General features: G+C 36.8%; 1 protein-coding gene across 3 annotated transcripts; it reads right to left on the bottom strand.

Moving 5' to 3' along the window:
• Positions 1-5,731: 5,731 nt before the first annotated feature.
• On the bottom strand, positions 5,732-21,226 carry LOC117326217 (GPI ethanolamine phosphate transferase 2-like). 3 transcript variants are annotated; one of them, XM_033882878.1, is made up of 13 exons: positions 20,505-21,226; positions 18,477-18,686; positions 17,530-17,715; positions 16,394-16,529; positions 14,761-14,967; positions 13,838-14,055; positions 12,984-13,250; positions 11,823-12,277; positions 10,553-10,579; positions 8,756-8,941; positions 7,111-7,429; positions 6,428-6,615; positions 5,732-5,957 (listed from the first exon to the last, which is right to left on the bottom strand). In XM_033882878.1, exons 1-13 carry the CDS (start codon positions 20,853-20,855, stop codon positions 5,747-5,749), a joined length of 2,961 nt encoding a protein of 986 aa, XP_033738769.1. In that variant the 5' UTR covers positions 20,856-21,226; the 3' UTR covers positions 5,732-5,746. The 3 variants fall into 3 exon arrangements, with proteins under 3 accessions (XP_033738769.1, XP_033738771.1, XP_033738770.1); XM_033882880.1 differs by having other exon boundaries at positions 20,554-20,656; XM_033882879.1 differs by lacking the exon at positions 10,553-10,579 and having other exon boundaries at positions 20,505-21,222.
• Between the last annotated feature and the right edge of the window lie 2,089 nt (positions 21,227-23,315).

The raw sequence follows: 23,315 nt of genomic DNA, 5'->3' as shown, positions 1-23,315 counted from the left end.
GGGGGACTAATTCCCTGGCCGAGTCGGTAGGAAGTAGCTAATATCTTACCAGGGGGACTAATTCCCTGGTCGAGTCAGTAGGAAGTAGCTAATATCTTACCATGGGGACTAATTCCTTGGTCGAGTCAGTAGGAAGTAGCTAATATCTTACCAGGGGGACTAATTCCCTGGCCGAGTCAGTAGGAAGTAGCTAATATCTTACCAGGGGGACTAATTCCCTGGCCGAGTCGGTAGGAAGTAGCTAATATCTTACCAGGGGGACTAATTCCCTGGCCAAGTCGGTAGGAAGTAGCTAATATCTTACCAGGGGGACTAATTCCCTGGCCAAGTCAGTAGGAAGTAGCTAATATCTTACCAGGGGGACTAATTCCCTGGTCGAGTCGGTAGGAAGTAGTTAATATCTTACCAGGGGGACTAATTCCCTGGCCAAGTCGGTAGGAAGTAGCTAATATCTTACCAGGGGGACTAATTCCCTGGCCAAGTCGGTAGGAAGTAGCTAATATCTTACCATGGGGGACTAATTCCCTGGTCGAGTCGGTAGGAAGTAGCTAATATCTTACCAGGGGGACTAATTGCCTGGCCGAGTCGGTAGGAAGTAGCTAATATCTTACCAGGGGGACTAATTCCCTGGCCGAGTCAGTAGGAAGTAGCTAATATCTTACCAGGGGGACTAATTGCCTGGTCGAGTCGGTAGGAGGTAGCTAATATCTTACCATGGGGGACTAATTCCCTGGTCGAGTCGGTAGGAAGTAGCTAATATCTTACCAGGGGGACTAATTCCCTGGCCGAGTCGGTAGGAAGTAGTTAATATCTTACCAGGGGGACTAATTCCCTGGTCGAGTCGGTAGGAAGTAGCTAATATCTTACCAGGGGGACTAATTCCCTGGCCAAGTCGGTAGGAAGTAGCTAATATCTTACCATGGGGGACTAATTCCCTGGTCGAGTCGGTAGGAAGTAGCTAATATCTTACCAGGGGGACTAATTGCCTGGCCGAGTCGGTAGGAAGTAGCTAATATCTTACCAGGGGGACTAATTCCCTGGCCGAGTCAGTAGGAAGTAGCTAATATCTTACCAGGGGGACTAATTGCCTGGTCGAGTCGGTAGGAGGTAGCTAATATCTTACCATGGGGGACTAATTCCCTGGTCGAGTCGGTAGGAAGTAGCTAATATCTTACCAGGGGGACTAATTGCCTGGCCGAGTCGGTAGGAAGTAGCTAATATCTTACCAGGGGGACTAATTCCCTGGCCGAGTAAGTAGGAAGTAGCTAATATCTTACCAGGGGGACTAATTCCCTGGCCAAGTCGGTAGGAAGTAGCTAATATCTTACCATGGGGGACTAATTCCCTGGTCGAGTCGGTAGGAAGTAGCTAATATCTTACCAGGGGGACTAATTCCCTGGTCGAGTCGGTAGGAAGTAGCTAATATCTTACCAGGGAGACTAATTCCCTGGCCGAGTCGGTAGGAAGTAGCTAATATCTTACCAGGGGGACTAATTGCCTGGTCGAGTCGGTAGGAGGTAGCTAATATCTTACCATGGGGGACTAATTCCCTGGTCGAGTCGGTAGGAAGTAGCTAATATCTTACCAGGGAGACGAACTCCCCACCCACAGAATTACTCATCAAGTTTTACAGGTGTAACGAGAGATTCTTGTTAAAGTAAAACTTGGTAATTTTTATCAATTTTTCTTCCGAGTCTGGGTACATTACAATGAAACAGGTAATTATTCTAATGCTATCTCTGAGGATCTCTGGTTTACAAGGCCAACCCTTTATTGAATGTCTTCTTCCAAGTCTAGGCGGTAGGATGCAACTTGTATTTTATCATCGTTATAAAAAAAATAATAATAATAAGAAAGCCTGTTCAGTGACTGAATAACATCACCACGGTCTACTAATTTACATCAGATGCTGTGAATAATCTCCATATATTTGGTCTACTAAAAACAGATTCATTAGTATAATGCCTTTGTTCTATATGGTCTTTCATGTCTAATTACATGACATCGTGTGGTGAACTTGTTATGACAGAAATAGGGAGTGATTCAGTGCTTAAATAGTCTAATACCATCCCCACTATATTTCAAGAGACATTGATAATTCAATTTTGTTTCATAAATGGATAGAGATAGATTAACTGTTGCACAATATACCAATGATCGTTGAATTCAGCAAGTGTACATAATGGTTACAGAAATTTTGAATCAAATCCGTAGAATGCATTTGTCAAATTCTGTAACTACTTAAAATAAATAAAAAATTCAAAAAAAATAAAAACTTATCTGCGCTAATATACAATACATTGACTTGAAAGTTTGATGGCTGTTCATTAGCATATTCGGCAGTAAAAGACCATGAAAGGTTTTTGAATATACACTGTACATGTACCTTGAATAGCCTTGTTGTAATTATGCAGTATGTCTGTCAACTTTTTTAACTCCATAGATATGACAAATTTTTGATCCCCTACCACAAAATATTGTTTATTATAGTGAAAATTATTTACAGATCAATATTCATTGTTAAAAATGACATCTTTTTATTCTATATTATTACACAATGTACAAAGTAATTATTTGGATATATGAAATGTTACACTGGAAATTCACATGTAATTATTATACATTTTTATATAGATATGTGCTTTTTACAATAATTATGTTTGTCAGAAATGTTTGTTCATGTGTTTTAATGTATCTGTTGTTAAATTTCTAAAACAAGGTTCACTAGTATCGAAAAGATATCCTATGTTCGGCTGCTCACTTTTTAGCCAGGTTTCATATTTCTCAGAAATTCTCAGAAGTTTTTTCTTGCAAATCATATTTAATTTGACATTACCATGAAAAACAATGTTTTTGTAAGTCTTCAAAAAATCTCAAAGTGTTTGTAGGGTATTTTTAAGCCCAACTGTCTGAATGTAAACTTATACACCTTGGTATGGCATCCATCCTCATCATTCAGATTTTGCGTTGAAGCCGTCCCATCACCTTTAGAAGTATAGAAAATAAATTGGACCCCATTCGTTTTCAGATAGTCCATTCACACTATACTGAGATGTCCCATTTAATCTGAAAAAGGACACTACTATAAAACACCCAACACAAACTTTGAATCATCCTGTTAAAAAAAATGGTGTTTGGATTACAGGATACTGGGATGAATAAAGTTTGTTAAAATTAATTACCTTGACCTACTTTCAAGGTCACTGAGGGTCAGATGTGCTGAAAACTTAAGATGGTTTTTCCTCAATAACCAAGAACACCAGCAGATAATATACTAGATAGGAGGGATGTAAAATGTGGAATCACTGAAAACATCTTAGTCAAATAAATAAAACTTTTCAACAAGGATTTCTCTTCATAAGTTGAGAACAGGTGAGTGGTTCAGGTCTATTGGGACTCTTTTTTTTCTTTTTTTTTTTTTTTAGACTTGGGCATTTATTTGTTAGCAGCATTAAGACAAGTCATAATTGTGTTCAAAGGTAGTCCAACCTTGATTTCAAATTGAATTTCTTCAATAAGCAATACTTATTGTTAATGATGTTTGTACATCAAGTTCAGGCATCGAATACATTGTAGTAGAAAATTCAAAAAGAAAGAGAGAGAGAAAGAGGAAAATGTTTTCTCATATCATAAATATTTGGGATTACATGTACATATTTCTATGTTTTTCCAACATCAAATGTTTCAGCAAAAGTCGGATGCGAATGGCGCTGTATACGTACTTCATTGATGACAGGAGTAGAGTACATTATTGTAGTTGAAAATGTATCAGATTTAAACAAAAAGGATTTGTACCCATAAACACACATACAACATGTGATATAATGTATAAGTATACATTACCATCCATAAGTTCCCATACAATTTACAGAAATTGTTTTGAAATTCAGTAAATATTATTAAAATATTGTGTATTGTATTTTTTTGTCTAAACTTCCTACCATGGTAATGCTTTTATAGTATTTCAATTGTTGATAGTTATTGATGATCCAAAAATTCTCAAAAATTTTTTTTGCAATATGACATCTTTTTTTAAAAATTTGTTAAAATGAGAACATACTTTCATAGGATAACATCATTTATCGAGTGGGATGATATGTTACATTTTTCAAAAAATAAATGATTTTTTTTTTTTTTTTGGATATTTTGAATAATAGGTCCCTTGTCACTTGTCACTGACCAATGAATACACCTCAAGGAATTGCAAAGTTTCTGATTTGCTTATAATATTTCAGCAAGTCAAAATAGTGTCTGTAGTTCTTACGGATGGCATTGTAGTTGGATTATACACCTAATCCTGCATAATAGTTCTCATGCTAAAAAAAACCTTTCAAACTTAGGAAAACCGATTTATTACTAAAATAAGACAGGATATAGAATATGGTTATAAAGTTTCTTTATACAGTTTAATCATCTCGTGTCGAGAATCAGCATGAAAATATCTCTTGAAATTTGTCAGATTTGCTTTTCCATGTACCTGGTACATATCTTCAGTTAATTTTGTTTTTGTTAATTTATTAGAAATTAAAACCAATTTGTACATTTCTGATATTTAATGGAATTATTTGGAGGTTGATTATGTATTCAATCTGTACAGTGTAAATATTGGAGGAAATAAAGGTCATTTAATGATTTATAAACTGTGTTGCATGATCAATTTATAATTTTTTTTAAATATTAAATTAGTTATATCCATTAGATTTGAAAAATGTTGTTAAAATGTGATTAGCCTAATCACCTTTTGAACAACTGGGCCCTGAACTACACATAATCGATTAGCTGGACCCATGAATATCAATATCAAATCTTGGAATCAAAACTTGTATATATTCCTGTATTATAAAAAAAACCTATGTATTGCACTTCGAATAATAATTTAAACCATGTGTTAATCTCCAGACATGAGGAAGACAGTTCTGAGATTTTTTGGCTTATCTCCCCTTCAACAGCCAGAGCCAGAGGAATTTTGAGGTTGGGTCTCTTTGTAGTAGCTGAAGGTTATCTTACTAAAGAGATGAGAGGCATGTCATCTACTATCTAGAGTATCTAGGGTCTTGCATAAAGACAACAAAACAGACTGTGATCGTCACTTACTTAGAAAAGCCAAATGCTCCTAGTAGGAAATAAAAACAAGTAGTGGACTTAACAAACCTCCATTACCTAGTTTGTTTTCAACTGTTATATTGCAGTGCTAAGAAAGATGTAGCCTTGCTCAAGTCCTCAGGATTTCTTATGTTGAGTGACTAGTCGATGCAATTACCAGCGACCCATACTAAAGTACATTCAAACCTGACTTTACCGACACAGTATGTGACCAAGTCAATGTGTCGGATAAGACAGTGTGACGGTTAAGCCAGTGTCGGCAATGTCAATGGAGCATATCACCATTCTTCTGGATACGGTTGGATGATACAGGACGTCGTTGAAGTCAGTTGTCAGTAAAGTTTGGTTTCACTGAATTATATTTCTCTTTTGTTGGATCTTACAAACATACCGGTAATTTAAGGGTAAAGATGACCATAACAATGTCGTGCTGGGTGGATCAGCACGACGTTGTTATGGTCATCTCTGACTATTTTCACTACTCAACTTTACGGCCGGAGTCTTGTATTCCTTGTGGAATCCGTCGGCTGTGTAACACAGAACCACACCGAACTGTTTACACGGACGTTGGATCTCCCACCTTCTGTATACCGGTAATTTGTTTTATCAAAAAATGACAAAAAGAAGACTTGGTGTGTTTAGGTTATATTTTGAATTTTACTAAAGTTAAACAGAGTATAGAAAACCCTGCCATGAGGAGAGTGAGGGCTCCCTCATACAGAAGTTTGGGTGAGAATACAGTCCACACAAACAAATGGTGTCTCTGTAGAGTCACTAACGCCGAGTACACAGCCAGGGGGAGGGCGCGTGTCCAACACAGAGTTGTACATATTTCCAAGATCAACACCTTCAACCTGAAATTACCAGAGTTCATAACATAATATTATTAGCCCCTTTGTTCATTTTTGCAGAATCATCAATTTTTAAAATAGTAAATCTAAAAGTGGGTCACAAGTAATGTTAAGAAAGATGACCGAATACAATACAACGACGAGTGTAATATGCTGACAATGGCAAGTGTAGTCTAAGATCATGCAAGAACAGGTACGTAAATATGTTTGTATACAAGCTTGACCAGGTGTAGACTACCCCGATGGTAGTTGTGCATGGCTGAACATCACTTTACAGACTAAGAAATATAAACTTCTTGCTTCGAGAAGTCGGCTCGTCACGTAAATTCACAACAGTAATTATAAGCCCTTCCTTTCTAAACTTTAATAGTAGACTTTTACACAAAGGGAGATAGATATGGTATATACATCTCGACACTCCATCGTATAACTTACTCCCTATCTCTGAATAGCCCTCCCTGTTCATGACTTACCTGGTATGGTAATAAATATGATGGATGTCCAGTGTTGAGGTCACATGTCTGACCAGGCTGACCAGCCAGAACACAGGGCCGCTGTACGTTGACAAAGCAATGAGGAAGCCGACGAGGACTGGCTGGTAGTCGGTCAGACCAGTGTAACCAGCAGAAACATCCACAGTTGATATACTGTTTGAATTACCCTGTAAACGAGTAAAATGTTTGGAATGAAGCATTTCCTACAAAATAAATACCACACAATAAAAATCAGACATGGTTTTGGTCCGAGTGGCCGGAGATGATGTCATAGAGTACAGGAGCATAACAATTTGATAATTGTATTTTGTCATTCACAAGGGTTTTGATATCATAAATAATAGGTTTTCTTAAGGATGTATGCTACCTTGGAAATATATACATACATATTTTGTATATAGGTATTGAAGTTATCTCCCTTTATCGAAAATATGTGTCTGTTATCCTGTTAATTGATAACTATCCAGTGTTAAGCATAGTTCATTTATGTCACCAAATCACAATTTAATGGACTAACACTAAATAACTATTTATAAATCGCCATTACTTTTGCCGTCTATACAAAGATAATCACTGTTGAATTTTCCTGTCCTTAGACAAAATTTAAAAAAAAAAAAAAAAAAAAATATGGTACACTATATGTAGCAAAAGTGTCAAATTACCTGGTAGAAGAAAGCCGCCATGCCCATCCAGAGATAGTAAAGTGTGACTGTCGGCGTCGACAGCGAAATGTGCCGCAGTAACGTACAATCTGCCAGATGTTCTTGAAGGACTACCATTACAAACATAGCCACATTGTGTGGTTTACTGAGCAATAAAGCAAGCAGGATACAGGCGGACTGAAGTGATCCGCAGAAAGAAATGGCCACATAGGGTTTTGTTTTTCTGTCTCCTTGTAAACATCTGAGGACATGTACGATGAAAGGATGCAGTATACACACCCCTGCTAGTACATATACCAGCTGGGCCGGCCTCGTCCCTCTGAAATGATTCAATATCAGTAGACATGATCACATACATATTTATCGTTTGTAAAATGTGAACAAAAAACCTTTCAGGGGAACAGATTTTACGGTGAACAGTAAAGAAGACATGGAAACAAAATGTCACCAGTCAAATTGATAACACAAATCAACAAATATGATTCATTTACACCATTTTGATGCCCCTGCCATGAAATGGGGGGGGGGGGGGGGGGGGGGGGGTATAGTGTTACCCTTGTCCGTCCCGTCCCAATCCTGTCCCATCCCATCTTGTCCTGTCACGATGCTAATAGAATAATAGCTAATCTCAGGAACTGCTGAGGTTTTGGGATGTCATGTCAAGTGGAAGAAGGGGCATGTATGTCTTACAGACATTTTCTAGTTTGTCTTTGGTATATGTCATTGTAAAGATAAATAACCAACCTTTCCGCCATTAATTGTATGATTTGGGTAATTTTTGTTTAACGTCCTATCAACAACCAGGGTCAATTAAGGACGTGCCAGGTTTTGGAGGTGATTACCCGCAGAAAACCAACGGCCTACGGTCAGTATCTGACAACTGCCCCACGTAGGTTTCAAACTCGCAACTCAGAGGTGGAGGGCTAGTGATAAAGTGTCGGGACACCTTAACCACTTGGCCACCGCGACCCCTAATTATATGAAATAGTTATGCAACCTACCTACATTTGTAGTTTTACATGCCTCATGGAATTTCAAAAGGCATGTAATGGTATCGCCTCTGTGTCCGTATGTCTATCTTTCCATCTGGTTTAAGTTTTTGTTTAAGTTACTTCAGCAGTCTACAGTTCCATGAAATCATGTGTTACTGTGCTAGTTTTTAGCACGGATATTCATGTGAGATCTTGTAAAATTTTGGATGGGTTTGGGACCATATGAATATATTAATATCTGTAATGGTTTAAAAAAAATTCTGAAATATTTTAGACCCATTTTAGATTCTTCTTTTTGGGACAATTATTACAATTATTACAAAGTCTTAGAATATTTTCATCACAAGGACATGACACTGACTGCCAGATACTTTAAATATCAAACAAACAAACAAACATTGGATAGGTTCTGATCGGCGTATTATTTGTTTTCAGTGCTCTTGTTTAACAGGGAGAAAAAAATTAAAAATAAACTAGAAAATATTTATGAAACAAGTATATGCCTCAGCTCCTGTATAATGAAATCAAACTTAACACAAATCAAAACTTAAGCTTATTAAGAAATAAGTTTGAAATTTGAATTTATTAATTTCATTTTTAAAATTTAACTCTGTAACCTTATCATTAGACTTGGTGGAGACCTGAAAACTTACTTGTCTGTTGGAAGAATCTGGAAAGGATCATCAACAGCTCCTGTAGTAACTCTGTACCAGTAAATACAGATCAGCCCCGCCACAAACACGCCCCTCTGTACACAGGACTGCCCCGCCCACTTCACCACGACAACCACACTGAGGGCAACGCCCATCAACACAGAAAGGAAACACTTATTCTCTGGCCTGGAGTAAGAAAGGGAAACATACAAAACAAAAGGTCAATGGGGTCCATTCAGTCCAGATAATGCCTTTGGAAATTGTTATGGTTCTAACAATTCCATAGCCGTTTCTGAGATGAAGTCATTAGACATATATGATTCTAGTGATAAGGAAGTTAAAATTACTTATTGTTAACAAATTGTTAAGAATTTCATTCTGGTAGTAACTACAATATGAACTATGATGATGTCAGGTCTTAGTATGCGAGAGGCTGAGGTTGATATTGGGTATCCGAGCTCCAGCAATCATCATATCGATGGAAATAAAGTGCCATGACTGGTTTTTTTACATTTCTGTATCAAACTCATAGCAAAGAATGCTAAAGGTATGATCCAATGCCTTTCAAATTGCATCTTATTCGAAAATATTCACAACATCATAATTACCACATCTTTGATAAAATACCATATTCCACCCTTGCACAACTTGATGGGATGTGTCTGGACAAATCTGATTGGCTGAAATTTAGTGACATCACAGAACACTCGCACGAGCGTGCAATATGATGTTTTATCATTGTTGCAAAGTGCAATTTGATAGAATAACACATAAACAGATAGAGACCAATCAAGATCTGATACAAAACTGAAAATGAAATGAAATAATTTATCATGACCTTTAACAATTTCATAGCGGAAGGAGATTGGATGGAAATCAGGTGAAATGGTATTGGTAACTAATGCACCATGGGAAGTAATACAGGATGGACTTAAGCTGGATTGAATTAAAGCGGTGTTGAATCTAGGCATTTTTGGTGCGATGTGGAAAGGACAAAAGGACATTGGAGACTTATAACTAAATCCGTCTTTGAGTGTAGATCATTATTTTTTGGATACTCCTTAAAGGCAAAATCTCCTATAATTTGTTTTTCACAGTGAAAGTTGTTTGAACACTTGACTCCTGTGACCTTAACCTTTATAGCTTTTCAGTCAAACAGCAAACATCACTACCACACACCTTACCATTATTTTAATTGAAAAACTGATGAAACCCTTCATTTCAATACAATAAAAATCTCAGACTGAAGTTGGTGTGAGTTGACGACATTTAAAGGTTGATTTCTACAGAACCAATTTTTTTTCTGTACAAAATCGTTTGTTTATATGCAGGGTTTATTACCTCACAGACAAGCAAGGTCTCCTTGTAGTAGTTGGTGACTACAACACTGAACTACATATGATGATATGGGAGGCCTATCACATTTGATGACATCCAGTGAATTAAAGTGATAAAGTGATGCTGATCTTCACTGCATCGTTCAGGAAAAGAATACAAGAAGAACGAAATTTTAAAAAAACCATGACGGCACAGACCAGCCTGTTTCGCAGCTTATCGAGAAACACAATCCGACATGGGTAGGGAACATCGAACCACACACCTCAGACTCTCACCTGAGGTTCTATGGCCAGTGCTCTAACCAACTAAGCTATCATGGAGAAGTATGGAAGGTGTACTGGTTTACTGTTGGGGAACACTGTGGAAGGAGTGAGGGAACAGAATGCCTTTAATAGTCGACCATCTTGTTTTTATCTGTGGTCTGGTTTGACTAGCGTTAAATTAAATATCAAATTTTACCTGGGGATTTGAATAAAATCACACAACCTGCAAAAAAATCATGTTTCCTTATGTACATGTGTTTAAGTCAATCTCTGTATTAAAACTACTTTAGAGGATTTGATAATGATTGGTCAATTATTGAGTATAATTGAAAAATTATCGAAAACTGAAATAAAACCAATGCCAAAATTGAAAAGCTAATTACTAGCCGGGTCATTTTACAAGTTTTAAAATGATAAAACAGGATTCTTCTCATCTCAATAAGCTAAAATAAACCAGTTTTTTAAACTTACAGTCTGGAAAGATGTTCTTAATTTTAAATGTGAATTTCCATCCAGTATGCAAAGTTTTCAAATACATGAAGCTATATACAGTATATACAATTTTTATTCAAAATATATTTTTGATAAATCAAAGAAAACTAATTATTCACATTTGCTTGATAAAACTGAATATATTTCATAATTGATCGATAATGCATAACTGAATATCGAAATAAACCTGATTCTCATCATTATTAAACATTATATACATAAAGTATGGAGGGTAGATAAAATGTCTCTGATACCATACAGCCTTAATAATTCACATTATATGGAAAATATTTGATTTAAAGTGTTCAAATCAATATCTACAATATACTTGTTAAAATATCTACACCAAATTGAAGATGTTAACTGGACTAAAATCTCTACATCAAAATACATAATTCCGTCCTCGTAAATATAATTAAATTGTGTCCAGTTTGAAATAAAGATTTGGCAACACATACAAATATTAATTAGATTTCAAAACAATTATCCATATGTAAATTTCTAACTTTCATAGATCTGTTGCTTTTTGCAATTTGTAAATATATATTTATTAAAAGTTAAGTCTATGACAATTAAGGATTAACTTTATGTTTTTTATGTTTTGGAGGTATAACACACAAAAAACTCGGTGAACTCTAAATAAACTGTGAAGCGATTTATGATGAGAGTACACTCCGGTTTTTTATGTTATAACTCCAAAACGTAAAATATATATTCAAGTTAATCCTTATGATTCAATCAATACTCTGCAAAAATTCACTTTATTGATGGACTCTTTTCTTTTACAAATCATTTTGCTGCTCCATCAACCAATCAAAAGTGACTTTATAAACCACGACATCACTTTTTACATTATGGACTGATAACAAATTTCTAAGCCAATGAAAATGCTTGTTACAAACAAGATTAAATTATATTAGTGTCTTAACTAAGACAGGAATGTTTTGCCCAACACAAGAGAAGTTGGTACCTACATGACAAGCCAGTCCCCTACGTCTGGTTGATCCAGCCATTTATTCCCGGTTTGATTCCACGTCCTCAGCACTCTACAAAGGACTAAAATCAAAATGGCCGCCATCACTGTACGGCCAGGGAAACCTTTCACCTGCTCAAAATGTTTTTCTTCCTTCTTTTGTTCCATCTCTCCATCTATATGTTTCATTTCTCCCTGATCTGTTCTGTCTTCGTCATAAGCCTGGTACTGTTTTGTCTCTGGACATTGTATGTTTGTAGTATGAACACTTGATATGTATGTACCGAGAGTGAACGTAACCAGAGCCAAGTGTATCGTCACTGTGTAAAAATACCACGTCTGATGTTCTTCCTCCACATAACTGCTGGACAGAAGACTCAGGGTGTGACAGATTGTCCCCAGGGTCAGCCCAACACCCAGGGGCCTGGACACACCCAAGGAATGAGAGGACCGCACCTATAATAGAACAAAACTATTATACATGTACATACTAAATTACTTATGTTGGGAAATTCTGCAACTCCAATAGACTACTCAACAAGAGGACAGGACATCCCCAGGAGACAGGACACACACCCCGGAGGACAGGACACAACCCAGGAGACAGGTCACACCCCATGAAAGTAATTTAATTATAAGTTGAGTTTATAACCAGTACAGGATCTAAGATCATTCACACTGGAATCATGTACACAACATATAAATAATAATTGAATAAATTAACTGTGACATTAACTTCTATAATCATATAAAAGTTCTTTATCCTTCCAATGCATGTCTTTTCTTTTTTTAAAAGAATTAACTGTTGGTGCTGATAATACTTCCTCCGGCAGATTGTTCTGTATTTTTACTACAACCAGCGCAAAAATAAAGAGAAGATTTTTCCGCACAACATGAAGGTAGCAGGTTGCAATAAAATTCTTCTAAAAATGTGTTTATTGTCATATGCTGAAAAAGGCAGGGTTGATGGGCACGCATTTAAAAAAAAAGTTTTGCAAATATTAAATGAAGCTAAATAGCACTAATATTCTATCTTACACAGCACTTGTCTGAAAAATTTTCTAGGGTTAGAATTAGGATTGATGAAAGCAAACAAGCATTCAGAGTTAGATATTTTGCCGAGGATATTTTAGTATTTTTCAGAAATTAAAAAAATGGATACCTTTCTTTTTCTAAGAGACCAGAATTGAATGAATTTGACCACTAGTTCAGCTGCTGACCCACACACCACAGCCAGGATGAGGCCCTGCAGGACAAGTCCAGAAGGGTCAGTCCGACACAACTGACCAGTGGAAAAGGTGGTACAGACCATCACGTGTCCAAACATTATCGTCAAGGTGACGGGGATATACAAAACAATGGTCTGTGTCTGGTCTTGACCTTGGTCAGCTGGAGATAGGTGAAGCTCTAACACCAGTGTGGTCAGTATCTGGCAGAAGTAGGAAGAGGTCAATAGTGTATAGTTTTAAAACTAGAAAATGTCCTTTCACTGAAATACAAATGTAAGTGTCATATTTCTATGAATTTCCATAAACAAATAGCATTGACCATGATCTTTGAACACCGATATATGAACCATTGTATCATTAAACATGGCATGAGAACAAACAAATCAGGGCAGGATGGAACACCATGGCCAACATTACCCCTCATCATTCCCCAGGGGAGGATAATGAAACATTCTGATTTTGATAAGAAAGAATTTATTTTATCATTCTAACATTCAAACAATATGAACATTTATTCATTATTCTTTGGAATTAATTCATTTTATTTCAAGAAAATGACACTCAGAGTAGACAATTTATTTAACTAAAGTGATAATCCCTGCCAAAATGAATTGTCAAAATAAGAAGGGAAATTTATTTTTAAAAGATTTGAACAAATGTCAAGGTCATTCAAGTAACTAAACTTGCTGTACTTATGTCAGATGACCGAAAAATCCACACATTTACAAATGTACTGTGCGATATTGTTATTGTGACCGAGACTAAATGTTGTACCGTGTGTACTTACTAGCCAAAGTGTTGCTACGGCGACTATGAGGCTGTAAATGTCATACTGTGTCAGAGAGGAAGAGATATTTTCAGTCATTGTCTTGATTGCCTCAATGTACCGTCTTCCGATCTTATCTCCCTCTGCCAGCCAATCAGAACGGGACACTCCACTTGATTTGGACATCAACCAATCATGATGGACCTTTGTCAGTCTTTGGAATTCCAAATATCCTTCATCTTCATGAAGTTAATGAAAAAAGAAGATAAAAGTTTTTTTTTTCCAAACACAATATTACTTTTTAAAACAGAAAGGGTTACATTACAATACATTTTTGTACTTCATTGTTTTTTAAACAGATAAGTATTTAAGGGGCCCAAAGACTCCCAAGACCATTTTAGTGTATCATAAATCAAGTTCTGAATAAACCAACTTTTAGAGAGAAGGAATTCTGGATTGAAGGGATAATTTATAATGGGAAGATCATTTTCTGGATTAAAGAGTTCATTTAACAATTTCAAATTTTTATCAGTGTAGCATCGTATTTTGAATCATGATGAAATGACCCTGGGGTCAAGGTCAAAATACCATTATGGTAAAATGACCCCCGTCATGGTAAAGTGTCACCATAACTTGTTTTATCATATATTATTCAACATATAAGTTTATTAACTTAACCATGAAGGGGGTTCATTAAACCATAATGGTATTTTGACCCTGGGGTCAATTTACCATGGTGGTCAAAATACCATACTACACCAGATTTCCCAACAAATAGAACTGATATCAGTAGAGAAATTGGCTACAAGATATCTTATCCTTTAATAGCTAAAAGAAACTTTCATATTTTTTTTTTTTAAGATTCATTGGCTTTTTTCATATTCAGAACGTGTACTAGACCAAGTTGTTCCGTTAAATTCTGTTCAACGTTCAGAGTAACATACCAAATTTCCAGTCGGCATCGTTGTACTCTAAAACCCTTGAAACCTGTAGAGCGTTCTTCCACAGGGCCATCACCCTATCCTCTGTACAGAACCCATCTAGAGCATCGTAAATTATCACCCCGAGATTGTTCTTAGGTATCGGCAAACCAAACAGCACTGAGAGAGTCGGAGTCACGTCAACCTGATCAACTTCAATGGTTTTCTCCTCTGGAAAAAACTGTCAGTCGTGTAAATAAATGTACAGTGAAATAGCTTCAATCACACAACCTTAACGAAGGAGACCTACTAGAAAAAAAATTGAAATTGAAACAAGTCATTTATCTACATTTAGCATATAGTGTATAAACTGGCTCCCTGTCTCTAGAATATCAAAATTTTAACTAAAATTGAGCTTCATGATTTTGGTCCCAAGGATATGTCTGATTCTAAGTTTCAAACTAGGGGCAGATAATCTAGTATTAGAATTTAACTTGGCAATTCATAACAAAAAAAACTTAGGGTCTGGTGGCCAGTCTACATAGTGTAGTGCAATAAGCTGTGGGTATCCAACCATGAGCTTGACATCTTTAAAATACTCATTTTGAATAATTAACTTTTTCTTTTTTTCATATTTCTATAAAATCAGATAACAGAATTATTTTATAATTAATACTGCGTTCAGCCATGTTGGAAACGGGTCAATTCATTGGACACAAAAACGTTACCAGAAAAGGCTCTGTAAAATGCTAAATTTACCTGCATAAAGCATACATAACAACCTGTTACGTCGTGAAGAAATCACATACATCAATGTAATATGTTTACATACGCTTACACAGTTATCAGCCTAAAGTTAGTTTTGCATAAAAAGGTGCAATAAGAAAGAAGAGATGAGCTACAAAATTGATTTTGGAGACAATTTGTGGAAGAATGCCACATTTTTGTTAATGTATTTAACCATGATATACATAAGTCTTTCCAAATGAACAACATAGCTTTGGAATTTTAAGTGAAAGACTTGGAAGTAAAAAGAAATTTAATTTTCTAAGAAGTATTTGTTTGTTGGGTTTTTTTTTGTTACCTAACATTTAACATTTTATCATTTCTTGGTTGTAAAATTAATGGGGTGGGCACCTTTAATGCCACCTAGTCAACTGGTATAATCTCCCAGCCTCTAAACTTCTGATTAGATAAATCTCCCAGCCTCTTAACTTCTGATTGGACAAATTTCCCAGTCTCTAAACTTCTGATTGGATAAATCTCCCAGCCTCTAAACTTCTGATTGGACAAATCTCCCAGCCTCTAAACTTCTGATTGGATAAGGGATTACACCTGACCTTTCTCATTTGACAGCCGATCAAGTTAGTTTATAAAAATGATTAAAACTGCTGTGGAAAAGAATTATGGGAGTTTTTGCCAAATATTCAATAATTCTGTAACAAACATACCTAGTACCAAAGTACCTTTGCAATGAGAAAAAGGAAGACAAACATTTTTGTAACTGCAAGACCTTTCTTGTGACTTGACCGACAATTTCTCAATACCTATACCTCTTTGACAAATAAACCTTTGGCTGTTGAGAAAGAGGAAGAAAAACTGTTTTTCTTACATTAAATCTTACTTGTAATTTGACTGACTATATCTCAATATCTACCTCTGTGAAGGGTAAACCTGGGGCTGATAAGGAGAAGTGGAACCCTGGTCTCGCTGGGCGTGGCACCTCCGTGACCCCCCTGGTCACTCATTCCGTGGTCCCCACATACAACTATAAGGGTGTCCATCTCTGTGTCCTGGCAAACATATACAGTTACTGCCTTCAGTATTAAATAGAGCATAAACAAAATCAGAGAGGAACTAGTAGTCACAAGCAAGCGGTTTTGAGGAAGTATACAGGCATTGGCAGGGTTCGAAATTAACTCTTTATAAATAGAAAAACGCCAGTTAAATTGCAGGAAATGCTAGTGAAAATTTTTTCTACTCTGTTTTCTCAGTCAATCTGTTCATATACATGATAAACAAGCATAAATAGTGAAAATATGAGTGGAAAATAGAAACCAACAATAGAAACTATGATTTTATGATGAATGAAATCTTTCTGATCAGTGGTGTGATTCCTGTATTTTCTCTATTTTACTTTGCATTTAAATTAATGAAAACACTGCTATAAAGTTTTCTAGTTCAAAATTTTATTTTGCTAGTGGAAATTTTAGGCACTCGCAATGAACTGCTAGTTATGAAAAAAAAGTTAAGTTCGACCCCTGATTAGTCCTAAATTAAACTACATTTGTACTTTTCAAATACTGGGTATCACATTTGACCATAAATAAGCCTTGAAATTTAGCTTTCTTACTAAAACATGGGAGGATGTGATAAAACGCCAGAGGAATTACTTGCTTTTAAAATACCTATATCAAAATAACTGCATTTCCCCAAAAAATTCACTTATACTAGGCCGTTTGCTTTTCGTTTTTGCAGTCCAAACGGTTTGACCACTTGGACCGGTGTTGTTGGTTTATAAAATAAAGACGGACCTGGTGATTTTATATTGTTTTCAGACGAGCCTTGACAAAGACTTCCAAGGCCTGTATTAACATTTGCAGGTCCGTCAAGATATATGTTTGAATTATTACATTTAAAAACTGGCGAACCGGTTTGTCCGCGTAAACGAACAGGCCCCAAGACAATCCTGCTCTGATATGACGTTCTAGGGGAGATAATTCTAACGGAAAATCTTCGGTACAAGACTACAAGGTGTAAGGTGTAAGATGATGTCCTAAATATCTTATTCACCTGTTCCACAAGCTGGTATATATCCCTGATGATAGAGTCCATCTCCCGAAGTTTGGGTGGAACCAACGGGCTGGTAGGACCCGCCATGTGACCAATGTGGTCAAGTCCGAGATAGTGAAGTATCAGGACATCAAACTGTCCAGTTCTGAGGGTCGGTGACACATGTCGAGTGACATTGTTATCCACCTGTGAGAGATAGGGACACAAATTCATTAATACAATCATATAAACCTCACTGGAAGATAAACATCAAATTATTCATGTATTTTGTCTGATTTTGAATGACAAGCCCAAAGACATCTTTAATACTCTGCAAGATGTCCAAAGCACTGGCTTTGATGGAGGCTGTTATAGAAAAAGATAAAGGGAATTTAGCAGCAAAATAAAAGTCAAGTTGACTGCATTTTGTTTCATTGTAGCAGAAGAGATATCAGGAACACAGTTTTTTTGTGTATTACTGACATTGTCCTCGTCACCACCACCATCATCATCATCACCATCACCATCATCATCATCTATTCTTCATCATTAGCATAAATTAATAATGATAACATCATCATCATCATCATCTTTTCTTCATCTTAATCATTAGCATAAATAAACAATGATTACATCTTCATCAATCAAGATTATATTTTTTGAGATAATCCATAGAAAAATAGCAAATTCTCTGTTGATCTGTTTATAAAATGTTCTACAGATGGACATTAGAAATTGGACAATGACTTTTGATGGTGATCTGAACTGTACTCCTTGTATTATGACAGTATGTATGTAAGATATATAATTAGTCTAAACACAAATGCCCTTGAAAACCCTATTCAATCAGGAAGAAAATGTTTTAAATCTTGAGATACATGTATTGAGTTTACGAACAAGGAAATTTGAAATACATGTATTGAATTTATAAACAAGGAAATTTTTATCTGAATTCCTTTAGTTTTTACCTCTGTATAATCAGTTACAATAAATGATGTGGTACCATCCGACTCTACAAATTGGTGGGGAAACAATCTGATCCAGGTGTCATCTCCATAAAACTTCACCCTCTTCTTCGCTCTCTTCATCTGGTCAATGATATTGTCCTCATGTAGTTCTGAGGAGCCAAAGTTCAGCACCACATCCACAAACCCAGGAATACTGCCAGTAGTCAAAGCCTACAGAAAACGAAGAAAACTAGTTACCTTAAGTATATAAAAGTTTATTACATTCTCACCAGTAAAATATCGAAAATTATTCATTCTATAAAAGTGATATTTTTCACTTTCTGATGAAAAACGTTACATGACATCATAATGCAAGATATAATACATAATGCCATGATTTGGCGTACATTTGTGAGCCATTGACAAGGGGACCGCAATGAATTCTGGGAGAGATTGAGCTGATAGGTATTTTGAGCTGCCTCAGGATATTTTGCTTGTGTGGCTAATATTTTGATATTTTCTACTCGCGCTATGAATTCGTAAAAAATACCAAAATATTAGCCGCACTCGTGAAATATATTTGGTATTACTGAAGACACTGTTAGATATCCACTATGTCTTTCTTGCCTATATAACTAGGTGCACAAAACGACTTCATTCCCAAAATATTTTCCAAAAATTAGAAAAAAATTCCCAATTATGTCCTTTGATTATAACTTCTGAAAAGCACAGAAAAACACAATGGCAACTTTTACACAAAGTATGTAAGTTTAAGGATACTCAAAAGTCAAAATTTGATGTGTGCCATCAAGTATACAGAGCATTTAAATTTACACTCCAGAGCATTTACACTCCATCATAAAACAGGTCAGCACGACACATTAAACAAATTTTAACATACTGTACATGTAAAGTCTTCCTTATTAGGTCAATTGGATTTCCCCAAAATACCCAGGCAAGACACTGAATATGTAAAAATAGAGTTTCAGAATCATGTTCAAAGCCTCTGCTGAGGACATCTGGTTTAATTATAGAATGTTGCTCTACCAAATGAGCGAAAAAGGATTTTTACTTAGCCTGTTCTATAGGATATGACTATAATTTTATCATACGAATAGGTATGTCCCTCTTAGCTTGAGGGATCGATATATACATGCCTTGATCCGTGGTATAAGTTGGTCGGGGGAGGGGGACAAACCTTGATCCGTGGTATAAGGTGGTCCGGGGAGGAGGGCATACCTTGAACATTGGTATAAGGTGGTCCAAGGAGGAGGGACAAACCTTGATCTGTGGTATAAGGTGGTCCGGGGAGGGGGACAAACCTTGATCTGTGGTATAAGGTGGTCCGGGGAGGGGGATAAACCTTGATCTGTGGTATAAGTTGGTTCGGGGAGGGAGACAAACCTTGATTTGTGGTATAAGGTGGTCCGGGAGGGGGGCATACCTTGGTCCTTGGTATAAGGTAGTCCGGGGAGGGGGACATACCTTGATCTGTGGTATAAGGTGGTCCGGGGAGGGGGACAAACCTTGATCTGCGGTATAAGGTGGTCCGGGGAGGAGGGCATACCTTGAACCTTGGTATAAGGTGGTCCGGGGAGGGGGACAAACCTTGATTTGTGGTATAAGTTGGTCCGGGGAGGGGACAAACCTTGATTTGTGGTATAAGTTGGTCCGGGGAGGGGACAAACCTTGACCCTTTGTAAGGTGACTGGGAGGAGACATACCTTGACCCTTGGTAAGGTGACTGGGAGGGGGGCATACCTTGACCCTTTGTAAGGTGACTGGGAGGGGGGATACCTTGACCCTTTTTAAGGTGACTGGGAGGGGGCATACCTTGACCCTTGGTAAGGTGACTGGGAGGGGGCATACCTTGACCCTTTGTAAGGTGACTGGGAGGGGGCATACCTTGACCCTTTGTAAGGTGACTGGGAGGGGGCATACCTTGACCCTTGGTAAGGTGACTGGGAGGAGACATACCTTGACCCTTTGTAAGGTGACTGGGAGGGGGGATACCTTGACCCTTTGTAAGGTGACTGGGAGGGGGCATACCTTGATCCTTGGTAAGGTGACCGTGGGAGGGTGGACCTTGGCGATGTACCTGATCACTTTCCCTTTCGTCCACAAATCCTGCAAGTTGGTCATTGGAGATTGTTTGCCGAGGACAAAGTCGGCCCTCAAAGCATCGATCAAGACAAACACCATTTTCTCAAACACTGGAGGGTTAAAAGAAGACTCAGTCTTTGAATCGAGAGTAGCATTTTTGCTGAAAAGCCCGATTGAAAAATCGGATTGCACAGAAAATCCCGGTAAGCCATTTCGTATAGGGAAAAAGCTTCTCAAAAATACCGCGTAAACAATCAGGATGCAGACGAATTTGCATGCGATGTATGACGAATCCATCTGTGTGTAATAAAGGAAAGTAAGTATATGTTAAGAATCTTCACATAATTACTTATCAAGGACTTGTTAGTCGAACCCAAAAAGTTTTTTTTTGCACCCCATTTTCTCCTCATAACACATGTCAACATTCAATGTAAACTTCCGGGAAGGGGAGATAAATCGCTCTTTACTGTCACCGCCACGTGCTCCCATGGCCATGACAGGTTTTTTTTGTGTTGTGTACTGTTTGGTATGTTTCCTGTATATTTATGTAAAATTCTTTAATTCTTTTTCCAATTGTTGTGTTCTATGTGAGAATACAGAAATATTAATTGATATTTTTCAAACCAGCAACTTAGCGCGTTTATGAAGGTTATTAAAATCACATATTCTGGCAAAGATAAAAAAAAAACAAAAAAAAAACATTCCTTTATAGAGGTCTTTGGTGATTAAAGCAAAATAAAACTTATTATTTATGTCTCTGGACTACCAAAGCATCATCTATGATCAGTTCATTCGTCATAACAAATCAGTCGATATAATGGCCTACACGGATGGGTAATTTAGTCATATTTTTTTCCACACATGAACAACTTAAATAATCTGCACTAATCAAATCGACGTCTCTAGTTCACGTTTCAACGGTTTCGATAATTAATTGCCGAAACAGGCTTAATTAAGGAGGGAGACCCCTGAATTTAAAACTTTAAATTTAATCTGTAAGAAATATTTTGAAATATCATGTTTGAATATATTCTTTTTGTCATTTTTTTCTTCATCAAAAAGTTTGCAAGTATGGAATAAATCTCATATTTATAACGTTAAAAAAACGGATAATTGAAATACTCCAAATCAATTAATATATTATCCAGTACGTGTTGGAAGTTTGTTTGAACGTGACCAAGTGTACGCATGTATAAAGGAAAAACAGTCATCACATTGAATGATACACATCCCTCTGCAACCATTGTTTACAAGTTTACAAGCTAGAACTGACGATATCAGATCTGTTATTTACATATCTAGCTAGACAAAGCACAAGCATCTGGTTAATATCTATAGAAGAAAAATACAATAGCCCACAGGTCCCCGACTCGTTTTATAAAATAACATATAAGAGCATATAAATGAGATGTACTCTTATATGTTATCATTTTATCAAACGAGTCAGGCACCTGTGATTCGCCCCCACACTACTATGAGAGTAGGTGCTGATAATTATGTTTTTCTACTACTAGATGCATACGCATGTGGACAACCCTACAAAAATATATAACTCTACAGTCAAAAGTATCGATTCTGTAGTCATCGCCAAAAAATTGTCATGCTGAAAAAAATCGCGAAAATCAAATTATAATTTTGTTCAAGTAACAAGCATTCATAAATTGACAATATGTTTTTTTTTTATGTTCCTCGACTCTTTAATAAATAACTCAAGTTTACTCGTCTTCATACAATCCACGGATGTGAACTTCGTGCTTGAAAATATTGAATGACGATGATGTATTCTTATTTTAAAATATGCCTTTAAGCAGGATTTCCATTGCATTTCAGAGCTTCGTTTTAAACAATTAATCATGGATTAACACACCACCGTCCCATTGTGGGTATGTGCAGGGACTTGTATGTGCTTATTAATTTCTAATAACATTTTTATCATGCAGAAAAATCAATGTCGGGCAAATTTGAGAACATTATTTATATATATATGTCTCTGGCCAAGTAGTGCTTAGATTATACTTTATAAATAGCTCGATCCTGGTTAAATAGTCTGGCTCTTATGTCGGCAAACAGCTTGTGGTTATCCAGAGGTGTTGTATTTAAAGTCTGAACACCTTGTTAGCTGTCAGCAATACAGTTCACCAATTATAAACCCCATTACAACACAACGCGGGTCGGTTACCCAGTGGATCGATACTCGATACACACTAGGTGTAATCAATGGGCACAACGACATTGTCTGTCTGGCTAGCTCTTACCTAGCTGTGTATTTTACCGCCAACGTTTGTCCAATGAAATACGTCGACACAAATGTTTGTACGCACGAGTGATCAGTGGTTATAGGCCTACTAGCCTTGAACTCGCATTAGCCCTCCGTACCGCATGGCTGTAAACAAAGTCAATGGCCACATATATAATGCCCGTGGATCTCGCAGCCCTATTTTACATGCGCGATAAGCTCATGTGATATGGACTCGGGACAACTTTTTTTATTGACTAAACGTTAGCTCGCACGTGCCGGTTTAATTCTGATGAATTGTACCAGTGTATTTTCACTTTCGTTACCTGGAATTTACTAGTTTGGTCAAAAACGTTTTATTTTCCCCCAGTCACTGTTGTCTATGATAATGACACCTGAATATGGGGCCTTCACGTCTGAAGTTCATCTTGGATATTTTACACCTTGCAGCAGACAATTTGGTCTCCCTGGACGGGGACTTTGACTTTCGCTTCACAAAGAATTTAAAAGTAAAATGCATA

Source organism: Pecten maximus, chromosome 4 (genome assembly GCF_902652985.1).
Source record: "Pecten maximus chromosome 4, xPecMax1.1, whole genome shotgun sequence".
NCBI classification, from domain to species: domain Eukaryota; kingdom Metazoa; phylum Mollusca; class Bivalvia; order Pectinida; family Pectinidae; genus Pecten; species Pecten maximus.
This window is presented reverse-complemented; position numbering and strand designations above follow the sequence as displayed.

Coding starts and splice junctions, on each gene's coding strand:
- LOC117326217 (XM_033882878.1), bottom strand. CDS start 20,855: ATGGATTCGTCATACATCGCATGCAAATTCGTCTGCATCCTGATTGTT. Junction 14,056..14,760: donor CGATGCCGACTGGAAATTTG/GTATGTTACTCT, acceptor AACTTCATGAAG/ATGAAGGATATTTGGAATTC. Junction 7,430..8,755: donor CAGATTCTTCCAACAGACAA/GTAAGTTTTCAG, acceptor GAATCATTTCAG/AGGGACGAGGCCGGCCCAGC.